The sequence below is a fragment of the Tamandua tetradactyla genome, chromosome 1 (genome assembly GCF_023851605.1).
Source record: "Tamandua tetradactyla isolate mTamTet1 chromosome 1, mTamTet1.pri, whole genome shotgun sequence".
Classification (NCBI taxonomy): Eukaryota; Metazoa; Chordata; class Mammalia; order Pilosa; family Myrmecophagidae; genus Tamandua; species Tamandua tetradactyla.
This window is the reverse complement of record NC_135327.1, coordinates 183326668-183348138: the sequence shown is the minus strand read 5'-3', so window position 1 is coordinate 183348138 and position 21471 is coordinate 183326668. Positions and strand designations below refer to the sequence as shown.

General features: G+C 39.6%; 1 protein-coding gene and 1 pseudogene across 2 annotated transcripts in view; one reads left to right on the top strand and one right to left on the bottom strand.

The window, feature by feature from the left end:
• The window catches only part of PARP12 (poly(ADP-ribose) polymerase family member 12), a 72313-nt gene that overhangs the window by 44380 nt on the left and 6462 nt on the right, over positions 1-21471 (top strand). Inside the window, exons 6-8 of the mRNA XM_077147206.1 lie at positions 1317-1512; positions 10647-10785; positions 13521-13617. Coding sequence (XP_077003321.1) covers positions 1317-1512; positions 10647-10785; positions 13521-13617 — 432 coding nt within the window. The remainder of the gene's footprint in view (positions 1-1316; positions 1513-10646; positions 10786-13520; positions 13618-21471) is intronic.
• LOC143672492 (peptidyl-prolyl cis-trans isomerase G pseudogene) lies at positions 3004-15058 on the bottom strand (annotated as a pseudogene). The gene is made up of 2 exons (XR_013169881.1): positions 14730-15058; positions 3004-9634 (listed from the first exon to the last, which is right to left on the bottom strand). The product of XR_013169881.1 is annotated as a peptidyl-prolyl cis-trans isomerase G pseudogene (transcript).

The window sequence follows — 21471 nt, the reverse complement described above, 5'->3', positions numbered from 1 at the left end:
GAACATTTGCATCGATTTAGAAAAAGAAATAAAAAGACAACAGAAAAAGAAGTAAAACAATAGAGAAAAAAAGTTATACATACCATACCCCTTACCCCTTGCTTTCATTTACCACTAGCATTTCAAACTAAATTTATTTTAACGTTTGTTCCCCTTATTATTTATTTTTATTCCATATGTTCTACTCTTTTGTTGATATGGTAGATAAAAGGAGCATCAGACACAAGGTATTCACAATCACACAGTCACGTTGTGAAAGCTTTATCATTGTTCACTCATCATCAAGAAACATGGCTACTGGAACACAGCTCTACATTTTCAGGCAGTTCCCTCCAGCGTCTCCACTACATCTTGAACAACAAGGTGATATCTACTTACTGCGTAAGAATAATCTCCAGGATAACCTCTGGACTCTGTTTGGAATCTCTCAGCCATTGACACTTAGTCTCATTTCACTCTTCCCCCTTTTGGTCAAGAAGGTTCTCTCAATTCTCTGATGTTAATTCTCAGCTCATTCTAGGGTTTTTCTCAGTCCCTTGATGCTGAGTCTCAGCTCATTCCAAGATCTCTGTCCCACTTTGCCAGGAAGGTCCACACCCCTGGGAGTCATGTCCCACGCAGAGAGGGGGAGGGTGGTGAGACTGCTCGACATGTTGGCCGGAGGGAGAGGCCACATCTGAGCAACAAAAGAGGCTCTCTTGGGGGTGACTCTTAGGCCTAAATTTTAAGTAGACTTGACCTATCCTTTTTGGGGTTAAGTTTCATATGAACAAACCCCAAGACTGGGGGCTCAGCCTGTAGCTTTGGTTGTCCACACTGCTTGTGAGAATATCAAGAGTTCGACTTGGGGAGGTTGAATTTCTCCCCATTCTCACCATTCCCCGAAGGGGGCTTGCAAATACTTTTCCACTCACTGATCAAATCACTCTGGAATTCATCAGGGCATCACTCTGGACAAACCAACAAAATCTCATGTCCTACCTGAGATTCCAAGTACTTATGGCGTTCAATCAAACTATCTACAGAAGTTATATTAAGAAATGCTCTAGTCAAAATATAAATTTTGTAACAAATAAACATTTTTTGCTTTGGTCTCACACATAAGGTGACATTTTAAAATATTAATTACCATCTATTTTCAGCACCCTGCAATAATGACATCCCTTTATTCTTCCTCATGCAAAAACATTTTTAAAATTTGTACAAGCAATGCATTTTTAAAAAGAATATTTTAACCAGCATTTTTCTGCATTTTGTATAGGAAGAATTTTCAGGATAATTGATCTTCCATATTACCAGTCTGTCTTTTTTTTCAGGATCCTATGTGCCGAGTCAGCCAAGAACCAGCACTTTGATTGTCTGAACTTTAACTCCATGACATATGGCACTGCCCAGGCTCGCCGTCTCTCCACGGCCTCCTCGGTTACCAAACCTCCACACTTTATCCTCACAACTGAGTGGGTTTGGTACTGGACTGATGAGCTTGGTTCTTGGCAGGAATATGGAAGACAAGTAAGTGTGATGGAAAGGAAATGAATATTTCTTCCTGAGAATTTATGATAGAAGAGCCTTTCTAAAAATAAGCTCAGCAATTGTTAAGAAGTCCTTGATGGACCCCAAAATATCTGTTTTTGACTTGCTTGTTTTGGGGAATTACAGAAAAAAGTAAGTAATTGGGGGTTCCTCTGTATGAGGTTTCATCTTTGAATGATTATGTATCTGTTGACTACTGAGAACTGAATGACTAAAAATTGTAGTAAGGTCACGTTTCTTCATTGGTTTGTGTTCAGTGGGGTAGAAAGATGCCTCTCTTACTTGTTGAACAGGTAACTTCAGAGTGCCTGTGCTATGTATAGGCGTGTTTTTGTAGTTGCAGCATAACATTTAAGACTTTCCCAAGCTGGCTCTCTGCCCTTTGTGTAATAGCGTCGTCATTGCAGAAAGTGATCAAGTACAAGAAAATTGACTTATATCAAAGATTGATCTGGAATGAATAACCCTTCCTGTCAATTACTTGAAGATGTTCATAGATCACATTAGAAGATCTTTTTTTTACATTAAAAGATTTTTATGGTCATTTTTATGGGTACACATAGGGGCACATTTTCTAAAATGAAAATTGGGATATGTGATCTGATAGATTTGTGTACTCTTGGGTTGTAAAAAAAAAAGCTGTATTGAGGTTTGAGTTTCTTGTTTTTAACTGCGTTTAAAATATTTTTTTCCTCTGGCAGCACTATCATAGAAGCTACCTGAGGGTGGGGAGTTTTGTTTCTCTTTTGTCACTGATGTGTTCTCCATGCCTAGAATGATAATTGATGGCGTAGTATGTACTCAGAATGTACATTAAAAGTATTGGTGCCTCACAGCCTGTTGATTACTTGGAGATGGCCATTCTTAGTGGTGGCCTCATTGACTTGAACCCTCACTCTTCCCCTACTTGTTTCTTCCCAGCACTAGTGTTCTCTCATCTGCTTCTCCATTCTACCTCACTCCACCAGCTTCTTACCTTTTGGGCATCCTGGGTCTCTGCCTTACTTGCCATGTGGACCTTTTCAGGGACTGTTGTGAAACAAGTAGCTTTTGAAAGGGGTTCTGTAACATCACTCTAGGGCTGATCAGAAGCATGAGGTAAAGAGACTGTAGCCTGATGAATGTCTAATCAGGCTTTATAAATCAGGCTTCCTTGGTGACAAGATGGAAGAATGGTGGGTGAGAAGCACAGTAAATGCATAAATCACTTACATTTTGTTCAGTGATTTGTCTCGCTTCTGGAGTGGGAGTAGGAGAGCCAAAGGAGATAATGTGGGGCCCGGAGGGTACCCGTGCATAACTGAGCTTCCCTAGGTAGCTTCCTAAACTGGGTGGTCACAAGTTTAGGGATTGGGGGTCCTCTCTCTTCCACCCAACACACATTTAAAGTTCCCCCTTTTCTTTTCTATGCTATTACTCCTTTATTATAGCACAGTCAGTTAAAGTACATAAACTCTTTTAGAACAGTTTGAGAATTTGGGGGGATGAACTTTATGTAGATACTATTGATATGCCCATGTGTTGATGGGGTATGGATGTGAATGAGTGGGCTTCAGCTGCATGGTCTCATTTTGTTTGCAGCATTAGATTGACAGCCTCATAGGATGATCTGTCCATTCTAGTGTGTCCTGTTCCACTCACTTCTGGCATTGACTCCATATTTGGATTTCTTTCTTGACTTTCTGCTAATTGCCAGTTCAAAACAATTTTCTCTTGATTCTCAGAAAAGCAAGGTTCTTCTCTTTTTGAGCTCAGAATTTACCCCAAGTGTTCTAGTTTGCTAGCTGCCAGAATGCAGTATACCAGAAATGGAATGGCTTTTTAAAAGGGAGTTTAATAAGTTGCTAGTTCACAGTTCTAAGGCCGAGAAAATGTCTCAATTAAACAAGTATATAGAAATGTCCAATCACGGGCATCCAGGGAAAGATACCTTGGTTCAAGAAAGCCAATGAAGTTCAGGGCTTCTCTCTCAACTGGAAGGGCACATGGTGAACACAGCGTCATCTGCTAGCTTTCTCTCCTGGCTTCCAGTTTCATGAAGCTCCCCGGGAGGTGTAGTCCTTCTTCATCTCCAAAGGTTGCTGGCTGGTGGACTCTCTGCTTTGTGGTGCTGCAGCATTCTCTGCTCTCTCTGAATCTCTTGCATTCTCCAAAATGTTTCCTCTTTTATAAGATTCCAGTAAACTAATCAAGACCCACCCAAATGGGTGGAGACACGCCTCCACCTAATCCAGTTTAACAACTACTCTTCAGTAAATCACATCTCCAGGGAGATGATCTAATTACAGTTTCAGACATACAATAGTTAATAGCGATTAGAAGAAACGGCTGCCTTTACAAAATGGGATTAGGATTAAAACATGGCTTTTCTAGGGTACATACATCATTTCAAGCCAGCACACCAAGATTTCAGGTCACAGTTGCTTCCACCTGTTCTCAGCCCACCAAATTTTCCTGTATTAATAACTTTCCTAGGTGTTAGGTTCCAGGATGCTTCAACCTGGCCTGTATCCTCTTTAAATTTTTCTATATAGACTTTTCTTGTCAGTTTGCCTTTTGCATTCTGCCCTTTCCTATGCTGTCCCCTGCCTTTCTGAGACCCCAATAGTTGTCTTCATTCTTCTGTGCCTAAACTCTGAGGGTCCCAAATGACCTACCCACCACTGTTTAAAATCAGTCTCCCAGGTATTTATTCCTCCACTTGCTTAAATTTGACTTCCACCCCCATTTCCTGTTCATCTAGTTAGTATTCATGGAGTACCTGCACAGGTGGGATCCAGCCAGACTGAAGGCAGAGGGTGGAGGGCTCGGCAGCTGTTCTAACAGCATTTCCAGCGGTTGCCAAGCCTGTTGCCTACCCCCTCCTAACTCTCCTGGCCTTCTGCCCCCTCATTGTTCCTCCTCTGTCTCCTTCCTGCTCCTGTTTATAAATGTTACAGTTCCCAGGGAGTTCAGCCCATACTTGGTTCTTCCCACTCACATGTTTGTATCGGATAATCTGAAGGATTCTTTGACAGTGGAGGATATTGAATGATTTCTAATCTCTTTATCTCCAGACCTGATTCCTTTTTGAATTTCAGATTTCTGCATCCAGATACATGCCCGATACTTCCTCTGGATGCCCCATAGATGGCTCAGAGCTGATCTGAACTAAACCTAATCATTCACCTTTTACTCATTTCCCCCCCTCCCATGTTTTCTAGTTCACTCCATCACCCGGTTTAGGAACGCGGCAGTTCCGTTAGGCAAACCTCCCTCGCTCACCCTCAAATCAGGACACCAAGACTAGATTTAGATTTTATTGTCAAAATATTTTTCAAATTCTTCCCCTCTTCCTCATCCCTGTCACAGTTGAAGCCTTTTTCTTCTTGTCCCCCTGTTACTGCCAACAACCTCCTCACCTGCCTCCTGAAGCTTACAGTTTTTGCCACCTCAAAACTATCTGCATGCAGTGGCCAAAGAGATCTCTTTAGCATGCTTTACTCCTACATTGCACTCACTGGCACCTGCCCTTTACCTTCAGGATTAGTTCTAAGTTCTTTGTGTGGCTTTCAAGCGCCTCTGTGGCAGCCCTCAGCATCCACTCACCCTTGCTGCTGTCTTGCCCTGCACACTTCTGTGGCCTCACTGCTCTGCCCTCTTGAGTGCCCTTATAGCACAGTGAGGCCACCTGTGTACACATCCCACACTCAGATGTCCAAAGAACGCACAGCAGCTTTATTTTCCTCTTGGTGTTTTCTTTTTGGCTGACCATTCCTGCAGGAGTCCTCCGGAGTCCTATATGGGTGGGGTTCTACCTGGTTGTTGGCTTCATGAGAACCTGGAGAGGCTTACCTGTTTCTCTGGCAGTTTGTTTCTTATTTTCAGAGTAGCTTTACTCTCCCACCCTCAGCCAGGCTGGGGGTCCTTTAGGTTCACTTTCCAGAGGGTAAATCTCTTTGGAGTGCTGGTTGTTGGTCTGGGGGTGAGTCTCACTGCTTCTTGTTCACACTTTAAACCATTCTCCAAGTTTCTGGGTGTCCCCGGTTCCTGAGCCTTTATGGGTTCTCTGGTATAAGTTGGTGAGTTTCTTGGCTGTCCTCTCCCAGCAAGCACTGGGGCTCAGCTTCCTTGAGTCTGCTAAGTCAGTTCCACTCACCCATCTGCTTTCCTTCTTCCATTTTATTGAAAAGTCTCATACTATTGTTTGTGTCTCATTCTTTGTCCTTATAGATTTATGTCTTCTAAAAACCCCCTTACTCTCATTTTAATGAGATTCAAGAAGGGTCTTTTAAAAAAATGTTTGGTAATATATATATAGCATAAGATTTGCCATTATAACCATTTTAAAGTGGATACTTCAGTGGCATTAATTATATTTACAGTGTTGTGCTGCCTCACAACCATCCATTACCAGAACTTTTCATCTCCCCAAAGACAAACTGTACTTATTAAGAAATAACTCCTCATACACCCCTCCTCCAGTCCCTACTAACTTCTAATCTGCTTTCTGTCTCTGTGAATTTGCTTAATGTATATATTTCATATGGTAGAATCATACGATATTTGTCATTTTGAGTCTGACATTTCACTCAGCATGATATTTTCTAGAGGCGGGTCCTCTTTTTACCCTTCTTTTTGTTTGCCTTTAAATAATGGACTCTTTCTCATGCATCTACCCTCCCTCTTTACAGGAACATGGAAATGTAAACGTGCACTCTCCATCTCTTTGTATCTTTAAGGGTCTTATCTCTCTCCTCCCTGTCCTGAAAAGCCTTCTGAGTGTATAGAGGAGTCTCCTCTATCTCTTAGAGTAGGATGATTTGCATGAGAGCCTTGTGCTCCTTGTGTCTCTGGTCAGCACTTATCCTGCGGGCCTCTGCCCCTGTGGTCCACGGTTACTGCGGTTTGCTGGCTCTCACCAGGTCAGGGCTCCTGGGCCTTCTTATTGCCTTGGCCTTCACTGATACTGCCCATTCCTGCTATCAGCCACCTGCTAGTACTGCCATAAACCATATGGTAACTTCTCCAGACATCATTTCACTGGAGCCCTGAGGAGCTAAACTCAGACCTTTCTCAGCTTGAAATGTAATGTGGCTGCCCATTGTTCATTTCTCCTTACAGATCCCCAGTTGGAGGTTTGGTTTAAAAATCCCTTTGCTTTTTGCTTCCTGCACTACCAACTGCATTCCCCCACGGCTCTATTCCCCAAGGGGTTTTTTTACTTCAGGTTTGGGGTGGGGGGGCATGATATATGTATCTATTTTTCTTCTCTTTCCTTTTCCCCCTACTCCTTTCTTAAGTTTCTTAATTTCTTCAGACTGAGATGGGAGGGGAATTTTTTTTCTTTTCCTTTCGCTTTGTTGTCTGGAAGGATTTCTTTGTCAGTCTTCCTCCTCCCCTACTCCTGCTTAATGGTGTAGCCTGGAAGGTTGACAAGGTCCAGTGGTTCCCACCCTGTCTTGTTCATTCTCAGTAGCACTCTTATCTTCTTTTATAGTACTCCCTGCAGACCTGTGTGGGGCTTTGAGCCCAATACATGAAATGCATTGAGATGTTTGTCTCCCCACCCCCACTGAAAGTGTCTTGTTTTATTAATTATTTTATTCATAATGCTTAAATTATGCCCTAGGAGGACTAGGATGGTAGTGATAAAGGGGATAGAAGAAGTTGAAGAAATGATACTTTCAGTAAATTTAATTTTTTTTTCTCACTTCAAGTTTATTAAAATTTTAGCAGTACTAATTATTTAGGTTGCAGATTATCAAAAGATCAACTCAGTGAAGTTCATCTACTTTTGTCTTTATCTGTACCAGGGCTTGATTCATGATCAATTTTTAAAATTTTTATTATGTGTATGGTCATTTTCTTGACTCTTTGATATTTGGTGTATTTCTTTTTCCACTGAGGATCTGATGTTCTCATCCTCCTTATTTTTCAGTGTGTCACTGTCCTTACTGCTTTGTTTTATTTTGGAGAATGGACTTTGATCTCTCTCAGCCTTTTTCGCTCTGTTCTTACTTGAGCTATTATGATCATGATTTTTAGAGTGCATTCTTTTCTCACCCTCTGAATTTTCTTTTCTGTGTGAACTCTTACTTTCTTGGTTTCTATATTTTTCTTTGTCTCTGCTTTGACTTTCTTCTCTGAGCTTCACAGATCTCTCCTCCTTCTCCTCCTGTCTTTACTTCTTGATCTTCCTGGTATTGCTCTTTTCTTTCTGCTCCATGACCTTCCTCTTCTCCTGTACTCCCGTTCTCTGTATCTTTGATACTCTTTACTTCTGCTGCGATCTTGGTCTTGGCTTCTAGAGTGCATTCTTCTGTTCCTGTCCCTACTTCTGCTCGTTCTCTTGTTCTGCCGTTATGACTGTGTTTGCCTTTCGTTATAACATGTTCTCTACTCCTATATTGTGCACGTCTGTCATTACTTTTTTTGGGGAGCATAGTCCAGGAATCGAACCCGGGTCTCCCACATGAAAGGCGGGCATTCTAACCACTAAACTACCCGTGCACCCCATGCTCATTACTTTTTGATTCAACCTGTTTAGACTTCTCTTTACTTCTGTTCCTTTCCTGATCTTTCCCTTTAGGATCAGACTGCTTTTCTTTTTCTTTAACATTCTCGTGATCCCTTTCTTTACTCCTTCACCTCATCCTCTTTTTTCTTCATGGATATTATGCTTTAAATCTCTTTCCTTACTCTTTGCTCTTACTCCTACTTTTAGATTTGGCCTTTTTCTTTACTTTGTTTTTATATTTATCATTTTTATCTGAATTTCTGCTGATATCTCTGTCTTTGTTGTTAGATTTATGGTCTTTAACTTTCTTTTCCTTTTCACTTTTTCTGTTGGGACTTTCTGACACATGCCTGTGATCAGTAATTTTTCTCTCTTTTACGCTACTTAGGCTTGTTTGATAGTCTTTTATTTCAGTTAACTCACTCTTATCCCCTTTGATCCATCTTTCACCACTTGATACCCTCATTCTTTGCACTCTCTGCATCTCTTGCCATCAATGTGGAGGAGTGATCCCTTGATCTGGATCTAGAAGGAGTTTGATATCACCTTGGTCCTCTTCCTTTGATTTTCCTGCCAAACCTGGTAATTAGAAGTTGCCTTTGGTATGAAGTAGGCTGGGAGTTAGGTGGATTTCCTCTCTCTGTTTCTCCTTTCTTTTTCTTCAGGTTTAGGAGGATTTTTTCTCATTAGGAACCTATTTTCAGGTATAGGAGGGGATGTCTTCTGGACAGACTAGGCTGAGGTTGTACTTCAAGATTTTCAGCCTCACTTTCACTGGATGCACTTTTCTATTCTTTTTTGTGTTTTCAGGAGTTGTTTCTGTGTTTCTTTTTTCTTTCTTTCTTTCTTTTTTTTTGATTTTTCTTTAGAAGCACTCTCAGAATCATAACAATCAGAAGGGGACTGAGAATCGCTTGAGCTATCTGAGTTGCTGGATGATGATGACTTAAGCCTTTTCTTCTTTCATAGCTTTAGACTTGGGAATGAGCTCCCCACAGCTGAGTATCTGTCTGTACCTCCGCAAATGGTTTGCTAGTTGTATCAGTTTTCTAGCTTTCTATCTCTCTCACAACTTCTTGACCAGAGATCACTTGCCCAAAAACAACATGATGCCCATCTGAATGAGGAGTTGTTATGAAGAACTGTGAACCGTTTGTATATTTCCCTCTGTTGGCCATCGACAAGAGAAATTCCTTGTATTTAACAACAAAACTCTCATCTTCAGAAAATCCTCCATAAATAGATTCTCTTCCTCATCCATTTCCTTCACTGAAGTCACCACCTTGAATCATAAAATCCTTGACAACTCTGTGAAACAGATAACTTTTATAATGTAACGGCTTCTGAGTTGATTTCCCTGTACCTTTTTCACCTGTACAAAGACAACGAAAGTTCTCACCTGTTTTACGGTACACACAGAAAATAATTCAAAGGCTACTCTTCCAGCAGGTTGATTGTTAATGGCGATGTCAAAAATAAACATCAAAGATGCTGAACCTATATTCCTATGACTCCAATCTAATCATTCTATGAATAAAATGTAGTTTCAGGCAAACAGACTTGTGTAAATCAGCAATGATTTTTCAGAAATTTCTTTAAGTACTGAAAGACAAAAATGAAGAGCTGATTCAATCCTTTAGACCCGCATAGTACAGTTTCATCTTCACAAGGCCCAGTCCTTTAAAGCAGTTCAAATCTACTGCCGCCAGAAAAGGCGATAAAGCCCACTAACCGCCTCCCTCCACCACAGCTCAGTCCCGGCATGGAGGTAGAGCATTGAGCTGGAAATCTCAGTAACTCAGTGCAACATTAACTATTATTAAAAATGAAGATGATGACAGGTCATTTTTTTTAGTGTTTTGTGTTCCCGGCTAAGTACTTTGCGTGCCTCATTTTTATTATTTTTCCAACTCCTTGAAGATGTACACTACTGGTATTCCTATTGTGTAGTTAAGATAACTGAGGCTCAGAGAAGTTAAAATAACTTGCCAGGGTTAGGGTGTATAGGTTTGGGCCAGAATTCAAACTCAGTCAGTCCAACCACAGTATTAGCTGTCCTCTAGGTAATTGCAGAGAGAATGAGAGCTAAAGATGGATAACAGGAAGGAAAATTTTCAAAAAGCAGAAGAGCTTTCTAAGGGACCAGATAAAGAAAACAAGCAAGAAGGATGACTGAGCTTTGATTAAAGGATGGTGAGAACAAAAATAGACCAGTAAAAGGCCATGGTGCTCAGGCTGATCATCTAGGCAGCCTATGAATGCCGACTGTTGATGTTTGACATTCATGTGAGTGTCCATTCTAAGTCATTTGAATGCCCCTGTTCCATTTCTCCCATGTCTGTTTTCTTGATTAGCAAGATCCATATTAACTATCTTCCATTTTTTAGAGCAACTTTTAGGAGATAGTTGCGTTGCCTGCTATTCCGTGTCTCCTTCTCCTGCCTCACCTCTGAACTCCTCCCTCCTGACACGCCTCTGCTTGAGGGCATGGGGAGACCATGACACAAAGAACGTCTGTCATGATTATGTCTGAAGTGTGGTTTGTACACCACCCAGCCTTTTCTTCTTCATGTAGTGTCTGGCCTTCATGACGGATCTGGCTTTCCCCTTGCAGGGCATGGTGCACCCTGTGACCATCAACAGCGGCGACTTGGAGAAAGCCTACCTGGCATACTGTGCACCAGGGTCCGATGCCCAGGCAGCCATGCTGAAGTTCAAGGCTGGGAAGCATGAATATGAGTTAGACTTCAAAGGTATTTCCTCAACCACTGTGTTCACTAGCAGAGCACAGCCACCTGTTGCTTCTGCCTTTTTCACATTTACTGCAGAGGAGTTCCATGCAGGAAGGGGCTGCTGTGCTCCTTGCCCCTAAAGTGCTATCCTTTCATAAGGGGAGACAGACATGTAAATATGCCTGGGGTGACCCAGAGAAGAAGAGAGTAGCCTGAAGTGTGGAGGGAGAAGCAGATCCAGGTGTGTGCAGTGGTTGATTGTATGGTCCTTCTGTGTCAGAATCAACCTTAGTTCCTTGGCACATGTCATAATGGTTCTACAGTGACATGCCTGCCTGTGTTGTCATTCTCTGGCCTGGCAGCCTCAATTCCATTTCTTTAGGAGCCTTTGAAAAGATGGAATGCTGCGTTAAATGAGTTGTAGACACATCTTTTATAGTTAAAGGCTACTGGGAAGCAGATTTTAGTGTTCTTGTGGTATCCTGTGACTAGGGGTTAAAAGATTTGTACTCATTGGCTTAATGGACATGAGTGGGCCAGTCCCTGCAATAGCCAGTTAGTGAAATTATTGTGGATTTTGTTTGTTTTTGGTTTTGCTGTAGCTTCTCTTAAACCATTTCATCATGAATGTATCAGTCCAGTTTTGTTCAGTTTTGTTTTGCGTGTGTTGCCCATTTTAAACTGAGTCCTTCTGAATGCTCAACATTTTATAAAGGAATAAGTAGGCTTTCCTTTAAAACACAGTCTACTATTTTCTCTCTTTTTGTGGATCTTTATTTTGTCTGGAGGGCAGCAAGTTGTCTTTGGTGAATTATTCTAAAGCTGCTTTAACTCCAGCTTTTAGACAATTTTTTTTTTTTTTTTTTTGCCCTACACTTATGGTTTTGGTTAAGGTATACTTACTGTTCCTTTAACATGCCTTTAAACGGCACCTAAAATTTACTTCACAGTGAAAACTGCTTTCCAGCCCTTCAGTTTTTGGAGCAGAGGACAATTCTAAGTGATGTGATTTGTAAATCAGAGTCTGACAAGCTCAAATGGTCTTATGGGGACAATGTGAGATACTTGAAATAATTAAAGTCAGGGCTATTCTCAAAGATCAAGCCTTCATAACTATTATTCACTAACTACTGCTGTTAATAGTTCAAAATATTTTAAAATATATATGGAAAATAACAAACCAAACCAACTAAAAATTTAGGTGCAAACTTTATTATTCTTAACATAGGCATCAGCCTTTAAGGGACATAGCAGAATCTGAGAGTGAGGAGTGGCACACATGTCCACTTTTAAAAAGCATATTTACCACAGATTGACCTAAGCAACTTTGGGTGGGCACAGTTTTTTTTATGATAGATTACAGTAGCCACAGGAGAAGTCTTAGGTGAGTTAGTTTTTCCTCTTACAACTTTACTAATAGCTATAATGAAAGCAAGACTCAGACCAAAATCTACCAAATACATACATATTTACTAACTAATATTTATTAGGAAGGAAGTACATTAAAAAAAACAAAACCCATTCAACAGGTCAAATGACTTGTTTTGTGGGATCAGGAAAGATTCAATTCTGACCTTTTAGGGGCTGTTGTCACGAAAGAGTCATGTAAGGCAGATGCCAAGATGCCAGAGACAGAATTGCCATCCTGTTAACCTCCTATCAGGCAGGCAGAGTCCTAGGGCTGGACCCAGAATTGTTCAGAAATTTAACCTATGCATCATCTTTAAGGACAAACTAGTGAAAAGGCCTGATTTTACCTTCTCCATGGAAGGATAGGAATATTCATGACATATATTTAGCCAGTCCATATATCTTGAATAACTTTTCATTTCACCAGGGAACATCCTTTTAAGATTAACAAGTCATTCAAAACCTGTGTAAGTATGCTGATTATCCAAGCATTAGTGGAGGTTGAGGGGATAACAGAAGGGGCTGTCATATAGCTGTGTCTGGTTGATGATCTCCCAATCAGAATGGAGGTAGATCCCTCAAGATTCTGATTTAACACTCAGGGTAGAGTATAACCTAAGGGACTCAACGAGCATGATCACACTTTTATGCTCAAGTACAGTCAGATAAATTATAGACATTGTAACAGCTTATAATACTAAAATGTTTTTTAAATGAAAAAAACATTTGTACTTTTAGGAGCATAAGATAGAACCTACAGGGTTTTCCTGGTGGGTAGGGTCAGGTACTCTAAATTTTAGAGAGCCATGATTTTTCATTTTGAAGGACACTTGTCACCTTGAGCCTCAGGATGAATATGAAAATCTTGGGGGTGGGGTGGGGTAGGGGTGGGTAATGTTTATTAAAAAGTGGTATGGGTTGAGAACTACTGCTATTGAGTCAGTTTTGTCAAGTTAAAAAAATGTCTTAAGAGTAAAATTATTAAATTAACTTTAAATCTCACTAATTCAAGATGTGGTAGTTTGGTCTCAGGCTGGGTTGTAGCTTTTTTATCCAAGCTGGGAAAAATCACTAAGCAAAATAATAGATTAAACAAGAATGGAATGAACAGTTTGAATGCACTCATATATAATTGATATGTCAATTACTAATCATTCATGTATTCCCTAAATCCAGTCTCCTAAGGCTACCTGTTTTCTTTATGTTTAAAACTTCCTTAGTTTTTAATAGATTAATTATAGGCCTTATACATTTATATAGTTTCCAGCCCATTTAATTTGTGTGTGTGCACGTGCATGTGTGTGTGTGTATATATATATATATATGTTTTTTAATGTGTTTTTCAGCCTTTGTTCAGAAAAACCTGCTCTATGGCACAACCAGATCGGTTTGCCGGAGACCCAAATATGTGTCTCCACAGGACGTGAAGGTGCAGCAGACTTGGTAGGTCTCATTTGAGGAAACTGATGTGCGTACCAGTTACGGTGTGCCTGGCTGCAAGCAACAGAAAACCTCAGATTGGCTAAAGCATTAGAGGTGACTTATTGGCTGAAGCTAAAGGCTTGAGACTTCCGTGTCTGAGTATTTTCTGCTCAGCTTCCCTCCATGAGTATTTGGGCTTTCTTTCACTCAATTCTGAAGTGCTATTAATAGTGGTATTTTATAAAAGGGCTGAGAATTCATGAAATTGAAAAATCCATGAAATTAAACATTTTGTATGATTCAAATAGAAAAGTATTGTATGAAGTGATGTGAATTTATAAGATGATAAATGTTAGGTATATTATCATTATAATGATGTTGTAGATGCAGTTAATAAAGTATTACTCAAAATGTCAAGCCAAACACAATATAAAATAAAAGGAAAAAATCAAACTGAAAAGAATTCCACATTAGATTTTTTAAATTAAAATGTGCCAGTGGTGTTACTGAATTATGAAGCTATTCTTGTGCAAAATTTCTAGCTGCTGAAAAAGTTCTTCCTGACTTCATACAGTTTTAGAGCATGATGAGGAAATAGTAATAATCTGGCTCCAAGTATTTCCGTTTCTATTTTCAGATGATTATTTTGTTTTGTGACTTTGAGGAGATCTTTTTGAACAGCTCTTTGGTTTTACTATTCATTAATTTTTTTTGTGGTCAGATCTTTCTCTTGATAGCAAGCAGTGCCATTTGTTTCCAACAAAACATTTTATATATCTCTTTGTCCTTTAGCTTCATCATATATCAATGGCAATTCCAGTGCAGAGTTACCTGTAACAATTTGAATACTATTATGTTTGTAGTCCAGTAGCTTTGAACCAGAATGAGAATTATCCTGTGGGTAGAAAGTTTGTAATATGTCATTATAAGGCTGCCTTTTGTGATCTATAGGCAAGTGTAGACTTGAAGCCAGCTTACCAGTTTCTTTTCAATTGAATAATTGAGTCATAGATCTGACTTTTTAAAATGTGGAAATAATGGAATTAACACCAATAAAATTCGTTCATTTCAGTACACAGAATACCAGAATACCCAAAACTGGTATTTAGCCACTGATGGATCAGTTTACTCACCAGAATGACTCCCCTTATGTATGAGATGGCCACCAAAAGCACTAGGGCAGCACCAGGCCTTGTAAGCATCTCAGAGAGGGAGGGGTCTCTAGAGCCTTGCACTGACTAGACCCTCCTCTCTGAACCAACGGTGTTGTTTTAGACCTGGGGCTAGTGTGAGGGGGTTAGAGCTGTGGGGAGGAGTCAGTTTTCTCCAAACCACATGACCACATAATGGGGAAGGATGATCTGATTGGTGGAGAGGGACCTTAGTCCATTACAATTTGAGTTTGCCACAGCCTATACCAGGACTTTAACTAATAGTATTATTAGCTGGTTACAGCTTCCATTGGTCTGAGAAGTCTGCTTCATTTCTGTTTCATGGGGAACCAACTGTTTTTCTTTGCTCTTTAAAATTTCATAAATGGGCTTTAGAGTTTGTGTTTAGTGTTGTGCTTGTGTTAAAGAAGAATTTAATAGAGGCTAGAGGGGAAAGGTACTATCAGTACAAGAAACATAGTGCCTTGTGAGTCAACTTTTAACAAAGTACCTTCTTAGGTTTTTTTCCTCTCCTTGTTTCCTTGAAGCTGAATGTGCCTTGTTTTTTATTTTTTGTCTTTTTATTAAAAACCTGTTCCCACTTTGGGTAACCATTTGTATTAGTTTCTGGCTTTTCTTTCCATATAAATAAGCAGATGCATATACATATGTACATAAAAGTCTTTCCTTACTTTCCTTCTCTTCTTCCATAAAAGGTAGCATATTGTATAAAATGTTCTGCATCTTTTCTTTTTCATGTAAAAATTGATCCTGGAAATTACTCCACTTTAGTTCTTTGAGGTCTTCCTAATTCTGAGTATGACTGAAAAGCTGTCTATCATGTGTATGTACCATGGTTTATTTAAAATGCCCTCTTTTAAGGAATGTTATGTTGTTTTCAGTCTTTTGCTATTAAAAATAATGCCACAATGAACAGTCTGGTATATGTGATTTTCTCATAGTTGTGCAGGTAAATCATTCGGTTAGAGTCTCTGGAGAGAAATGCAAATTCTTCTTCATGGGGTTAAATGATTATGCACTTCTGCCAGAATGTGCCAGATGCCTCTTAATCTCAGCTTGGCCAACAGAGTGAGTTGTCAAGCTTTTGGACTTCTACCATTCTGATAGGTGAAAAGGGGGTATGTTAATTATATTTTAATTTGTGTTCTGTAATGAATGAGGTTGAACATTTTTTCTTACATGAAAGGCCATTGCCTTTCTTTTTTTCTGTGGGATTTTTATCTTTTGTTCATTATTCTATCGAGTTTTTGTTATTTTAACTACTAAGAGCCTTATATCTATTAGGGATATTATCCCTTGGTTTGTTATGTAAATTGTAAGTATTTTCTCTTTGTTTGTTATTTGTGTTTTGCCTTTGCTTGTGAAGTATTTGCGAAAAAAAAAAATTGTGAGTCTGTCCCAATCATGATGATGTAATGAGACACTTCTGGACTACTGCAGAAGCTTTGAACAATTACCAAGAACTTGCAGAAGTATCTTTCTCAAAGCTCCAGAAAACATTTATAGGATAACATTAACAGGGTAAGTGCTGAAACAAGAAAAGGGCTACTTTAAAATGGCAAGGTTTTATGGTGCTCTGCCTGGCCCCTGCCCTCACCAGTTTGGTGCAGAGCTGGCCTGAGCTCCCAGTGCAGATGCCTAGGATACTGGGAGCATATGTCTGGCACAGTATGTCTGGTGGTAGCCTCAGGGACTTACTGTCCCACAACTTGCCCTGTCTCTAGAAGGCAGTTTGCAGAGCTCCCCTGCAGAACACTTGGGGAAAATAGTCAAGTCCTGGTTTCCTGGGGCAAGAGATTGCTGGTTATAGGACATACAGTGCAGTGACTGGACCATGAAGAAATTGTTTCCTAGGAAGGAGGGGATATGTATAAATGGGGGCAAATACTAGGGCCAAACACATTCCGAAGGCAAGATGCATGTGCAGAATGGACCAAGCAGGATGCTACACTTTGGCCTCAAGCTATTCTCTAAACTCATTGTATGGATAAGCTCTGAAGGAGAGTCCAGCCATGGGTCAATCTGAAAAGACTGGGAAGGTGTTTTCTTTTTTTCTTATTTTATATTTGTTGTTAGCTCTTGGCATTCAAGGAAAGTTCTGATATAATAATAGCTGGATATAAGCTTTTAAGAAACATATGCCTCAGTGTCTAAGTTCTGGTGATGATATGTTAAAATATCAAAATGTTCAGGTTTTAACAAAGGATTATAAAACATACGAAGAAACAAAATGGCCCAGGTGAAAGAGGAGATTAAAGCATTAGAAATCATCAATGAGGAGGACCAGACGTGGGTCATACCAAACAAAGACTTAAAAAAAAAAAAAGCGGGGGGTGGTGGTGGTGGTTTAAAGTACTCAAAGAACTAAAGGAAACATGTTCAAAGATAAAAAGGAGATTAGGGAAACATGTTGAAAGATATGTTAAATAGGTGAATACAAAGAGAATAGCAATATAAAGTTGGAAATTATGGAAATGAGCCAAACAGTGCTGAAGACCACAGTAAGTGAAATAAAAAAATTCTCTAGAGGGTGTCAGCAGCAGATTGGGGCTGTCAGAAGAATCAGTGAACTGGTAGATGGAAGATAAGACAATCGAAATCAGCCAGTCTGAGAAGCAGAAAGAGAGAAACTTGAAGAAAAGTGAATAGTATCTGAGGAACCTGTGGGACACCATCAGTTGTACCAGTGTATACCTCGTGGGAATCTCAGAAGGAGAAAGAGAATGGGGAAGAGAGAACATTAAAAGAAATAATAGCTGAAAACTTACTAAATTTAGTGAAAAACATGAATATACACATCCAAGATGCTCAATGAACTACAAACAGGATAAACCCAAATAGACCCACACTGTGCCACTTTATAATCAAACTGTCAAATGGTAATGCTAAAGGGAGAATTCTGAACACCACAAGAGAGATGCAACATGCCACAGACAAGGAAGTCAGTCTCAATAAAGTTCAGATTTCTGATCGGAAACCATGGAGGCAAGAAGGCAATGGGAAGACATATTTAAAGTGCTGAAGGTAAAAAATTGCCAACCAAGAATTCTGTATCCAACAAAACTGTTTTTACAAATGAGGGCGGGATTAAGACATTCTCAGATAACAAAAGCTGAAAGACTTTGTCACCATTTGACCAGTCATACAAGAAATGGTAAAGAGATTTCTTTAGGTTGAAAGGAGGGACCATAGACAATTGACTGAAGCCACACGAAGAAATAAAGATCCTATAAAGATAATAACAAGGGTAAATATAAATGCCAGTATTATTGTATTTTGGGATAGTAACTCTACCTTTTACTTCCTACAGGATGTAAAAGTCATGCATAAAGTGTAATGATAAATTAGTGGTTTTGGACTCTATATAAATGTGTAATCTGTAACAAGAACTATATAAAGGGGAGATAGAGGGTTTGCTGGTTTGAAACTGTTATGTCCCCCAGAGAAGCCATTTTAATACTGATCCAATCTTGTGGGGCCAGATCTATTGTTTAGGGCTGAAATAAGTCTGTAAGGATTGTGAGGGCTAAAACTTGAGTGAAAGCTGTATGGAAAGTTTGTATCATCTTAGAGAATACATAATTCCTCACAAACAGAATGTTGGTAGAAATACAGATGTTAAGAGTACTTCTGGCATAAGCATAGAAGGAAGTGATGAATGTGTCATTGGAAATAGGAAGAAAGGTGATCCTTATTATATTGGCAAAGAACTTGGCAAAATTGAACTCCACTGTTGGATGGAAGGCAGAACTTGAAAACAATGAACTTGAATATTTAGCTGAGGGGATTTCTAAGCTAAGTATAAAAGGTGCAGCTTTGTTTCTCTTGCAGCTTACAGTGGAAGGAAAGGGATAAGCTGAGAAATGAACTCTTAAGCACAAAGGAATCAGATATTGATGGTTTGGAAAGTTCTGAGTCTATCCAGAAAACATGCTCTGAGACGAGGGCCAGAAGGGGCTCTCCATCAAGGGAGCTTCCTGAGCTTCTGCAAAGTGAGTCTCCAGAGAATAGGACTCTATGTGAGGGTTTAACTGAACAGGGATCCAGTTGGCCATTTCAGTGGAAGTCAAGATTGGAGATGCAGTTATGCAGGAAGGATCTATGGAGGGTTCTATTGTCTGATGGTTTGGACCCCTGTGAACTACATGTAAAGCTGACAAGGTTTTGAAAAATGTGTATGAGTGGAACCACTGGCATCCTAAACTGGAAAGGATAGAGAAGAGGTAAATTAAAGGAAGAATAACATCAATGGCAAATCTTGGAAACCGAGGTCTGGACAGAAGAAATCTGATTGGGCAAGAGAGTGGGTCCTCCCATGTGAATGGAAAGGGCAAGTTCACTCCTCTGTTTGGAAGGGAGTAGGTCTTGCACTCACATTTGTAGAGAGCCTGGCCACTATCCCAGTGCTCAGAGAGGGTGGTGCCTGTGTCCTGCTTTTTGTGGAAATAATGGCTGCCATCCTGATGCTTGGAGAGAGTGAAGCCTTCACCCCAGTGGGGAGAGCATGGCCATTGCATAAATGCTTGGAAGAAGTGGGGCTGCTACTCCATTAGGCCCAGAGGACAAATCATCAATCCGTGGATGACTCTCAGATCTTGAAATCTAATGGCATTTATGCTGCTGGATTTCGGAATTGTTTGGGACCCATGATTCCTGTTTACCTTCCAGTTTCTCCCTTCTGGATTGGGGATGCTTATCCTGTGCCGATCTCTCCATTTTATGTTGGAAGCAGATAACTTATTCTCTAGGTTTTACAGGTCCACAGACGGCGGCAGGTAGAGAGACTGTTTCCCAGAACAGACCACACTCATAACCAGTTTTGGTGAGACTTTATGGGAAGAATATGTCCTTTGGGGGTCCAGAGTGTGGACTGTAATGGTTTGGAGCTATGTGCCCCCAGAAAAACATGCTGTTAATCCATTCCTGTGGGTGTGGACCACTGTAAATAGGACCTTTTGATGAGGTTACTTCGATTAGGGTGCGGCCTGACTCAAGATTGGTCTTAATCTATTCCTGACGGCCTTATAAGGAAGACCAGAGAGAGAGAGGAAGAGGAAGAGAAAGGGAAAAGGGAGGAGTCAAAAGCTGGAAGTCAACAGAGCCAAAAAGCCAGGAGAGTCCACTATGTGCATTGCTATGTGACAGAAAAAGGCGACTGAGGATCTCTAGCACCCAGCCCCAGAATGTCACAGTCTTGTGGGAGAAAACCTTGAAGATGCTTTGATCTTGGACTTCTCCTAGCCTCAAAATCATCAGCCAATGTATTTCCATTGGTTAAGCCAACCTTTTGCATTGGTATCTACTTTGGTAGCCAAGAAACTAAAACGGATAGATGTATGGATGAATGGGGGTAGACAGATAATGGATAGACGGATGGATAGAATGATATAGCAAATGTGGCAACATGTTAAAATTGGCAGATCTGGGTATCTGGGAGGCTAGGATATGTTAGAGTTCTCTGTGTGGGGTTTGGATTATTTTTATCACTGTCCTGCAAGATGGAAAGTATTTCCAAATAAGTCTTAAAAATTTTTTTTGCATGTGTTTAGCTAAATTTACCAGTCTTTTTATTCTTCTGGATTTTGAGGTTTGGTTGTCTGTGGCTACTCCTATTTCTGAAATCATTTTTATTCTTTGCCTCTCCGGCACCTTCCCTAGGCAAAGTTTGGGAAAGTCTTTTTTGTCTGCCTGTCTCCTTTCTGAGACTGGATCACCTTTGTTGTCACATTTAATGTTCAGGGGTCACACGCAGACACTGAAAGTCAAAAATAAAAGTGATTTTTTTCATCAAATTCAGGTTAAGATATGAGTGATTTAAGATCTTTCCTGTCTTGTAACCTGTAAATTGCATACAGGTGAAGTGCTTAGTTCTTCCTTCTAACTTGTGCAACAGGAGCTTTTTGTCATTAAGTCCAACAAGCAGATCTGTTTGGGCCTCTTAGACAGGTGACTTTCAGACAGTTTCTCTATTTATACAGTTAAGGATATCACAATTTAATGTTCATATTCACAAGTTATAATGCAGTAATGTCATTTAATAAAATTTAAAACCGCATCTGTACACATCAGCTGTCTGGTTCTTACTATCCTTCCATAACCCATGAAAATATTTATGCATGTAATTGGGTCTTGTTTTTTCTTTTCTTTTCTTCTTTTGGAATTCTTAATTTCTCCCATCTACTGGTTTGGAAGTTGTATAATATGTTTCTATTTTTTTTAAAAGACTACTCTAGAAATGGTAACCAGTGTTCTTCACTTTAGGTATAAGTTAGTATCTTTGTCCTTCTACCAACTAATATAAGGGCCTTCAAATACTTTTTTCTGTTTACCTTCTTCTTGACTTTGTTATTTTTTTAACCTCATGAGGTAATTATTTTACATTATGAATGTTTGATTAAATTTACTTACATTGTAAATCTTTTCTCTGCCTTTCACGTTTCTTTAGGTGAAGTTCTGTTAGTGGAAAACTGTGCTTTTGTTTGTCTGAAAGTCTTTATTATATATATAATATATATAAGATATATATTATATCTAATATCTTTATTATATCTTTATTATATATGTCTAAAAGTATCATATACTGAGATAATTTTTTATATTATAAAATTATACTGGAAATATAATTCTTTTCTGGGTATAAAACTTCATTTGTAGTTATTTTCTCTTAGAATGGTGAAGGTTTCACTCTTTGTTTCCTTTGTTG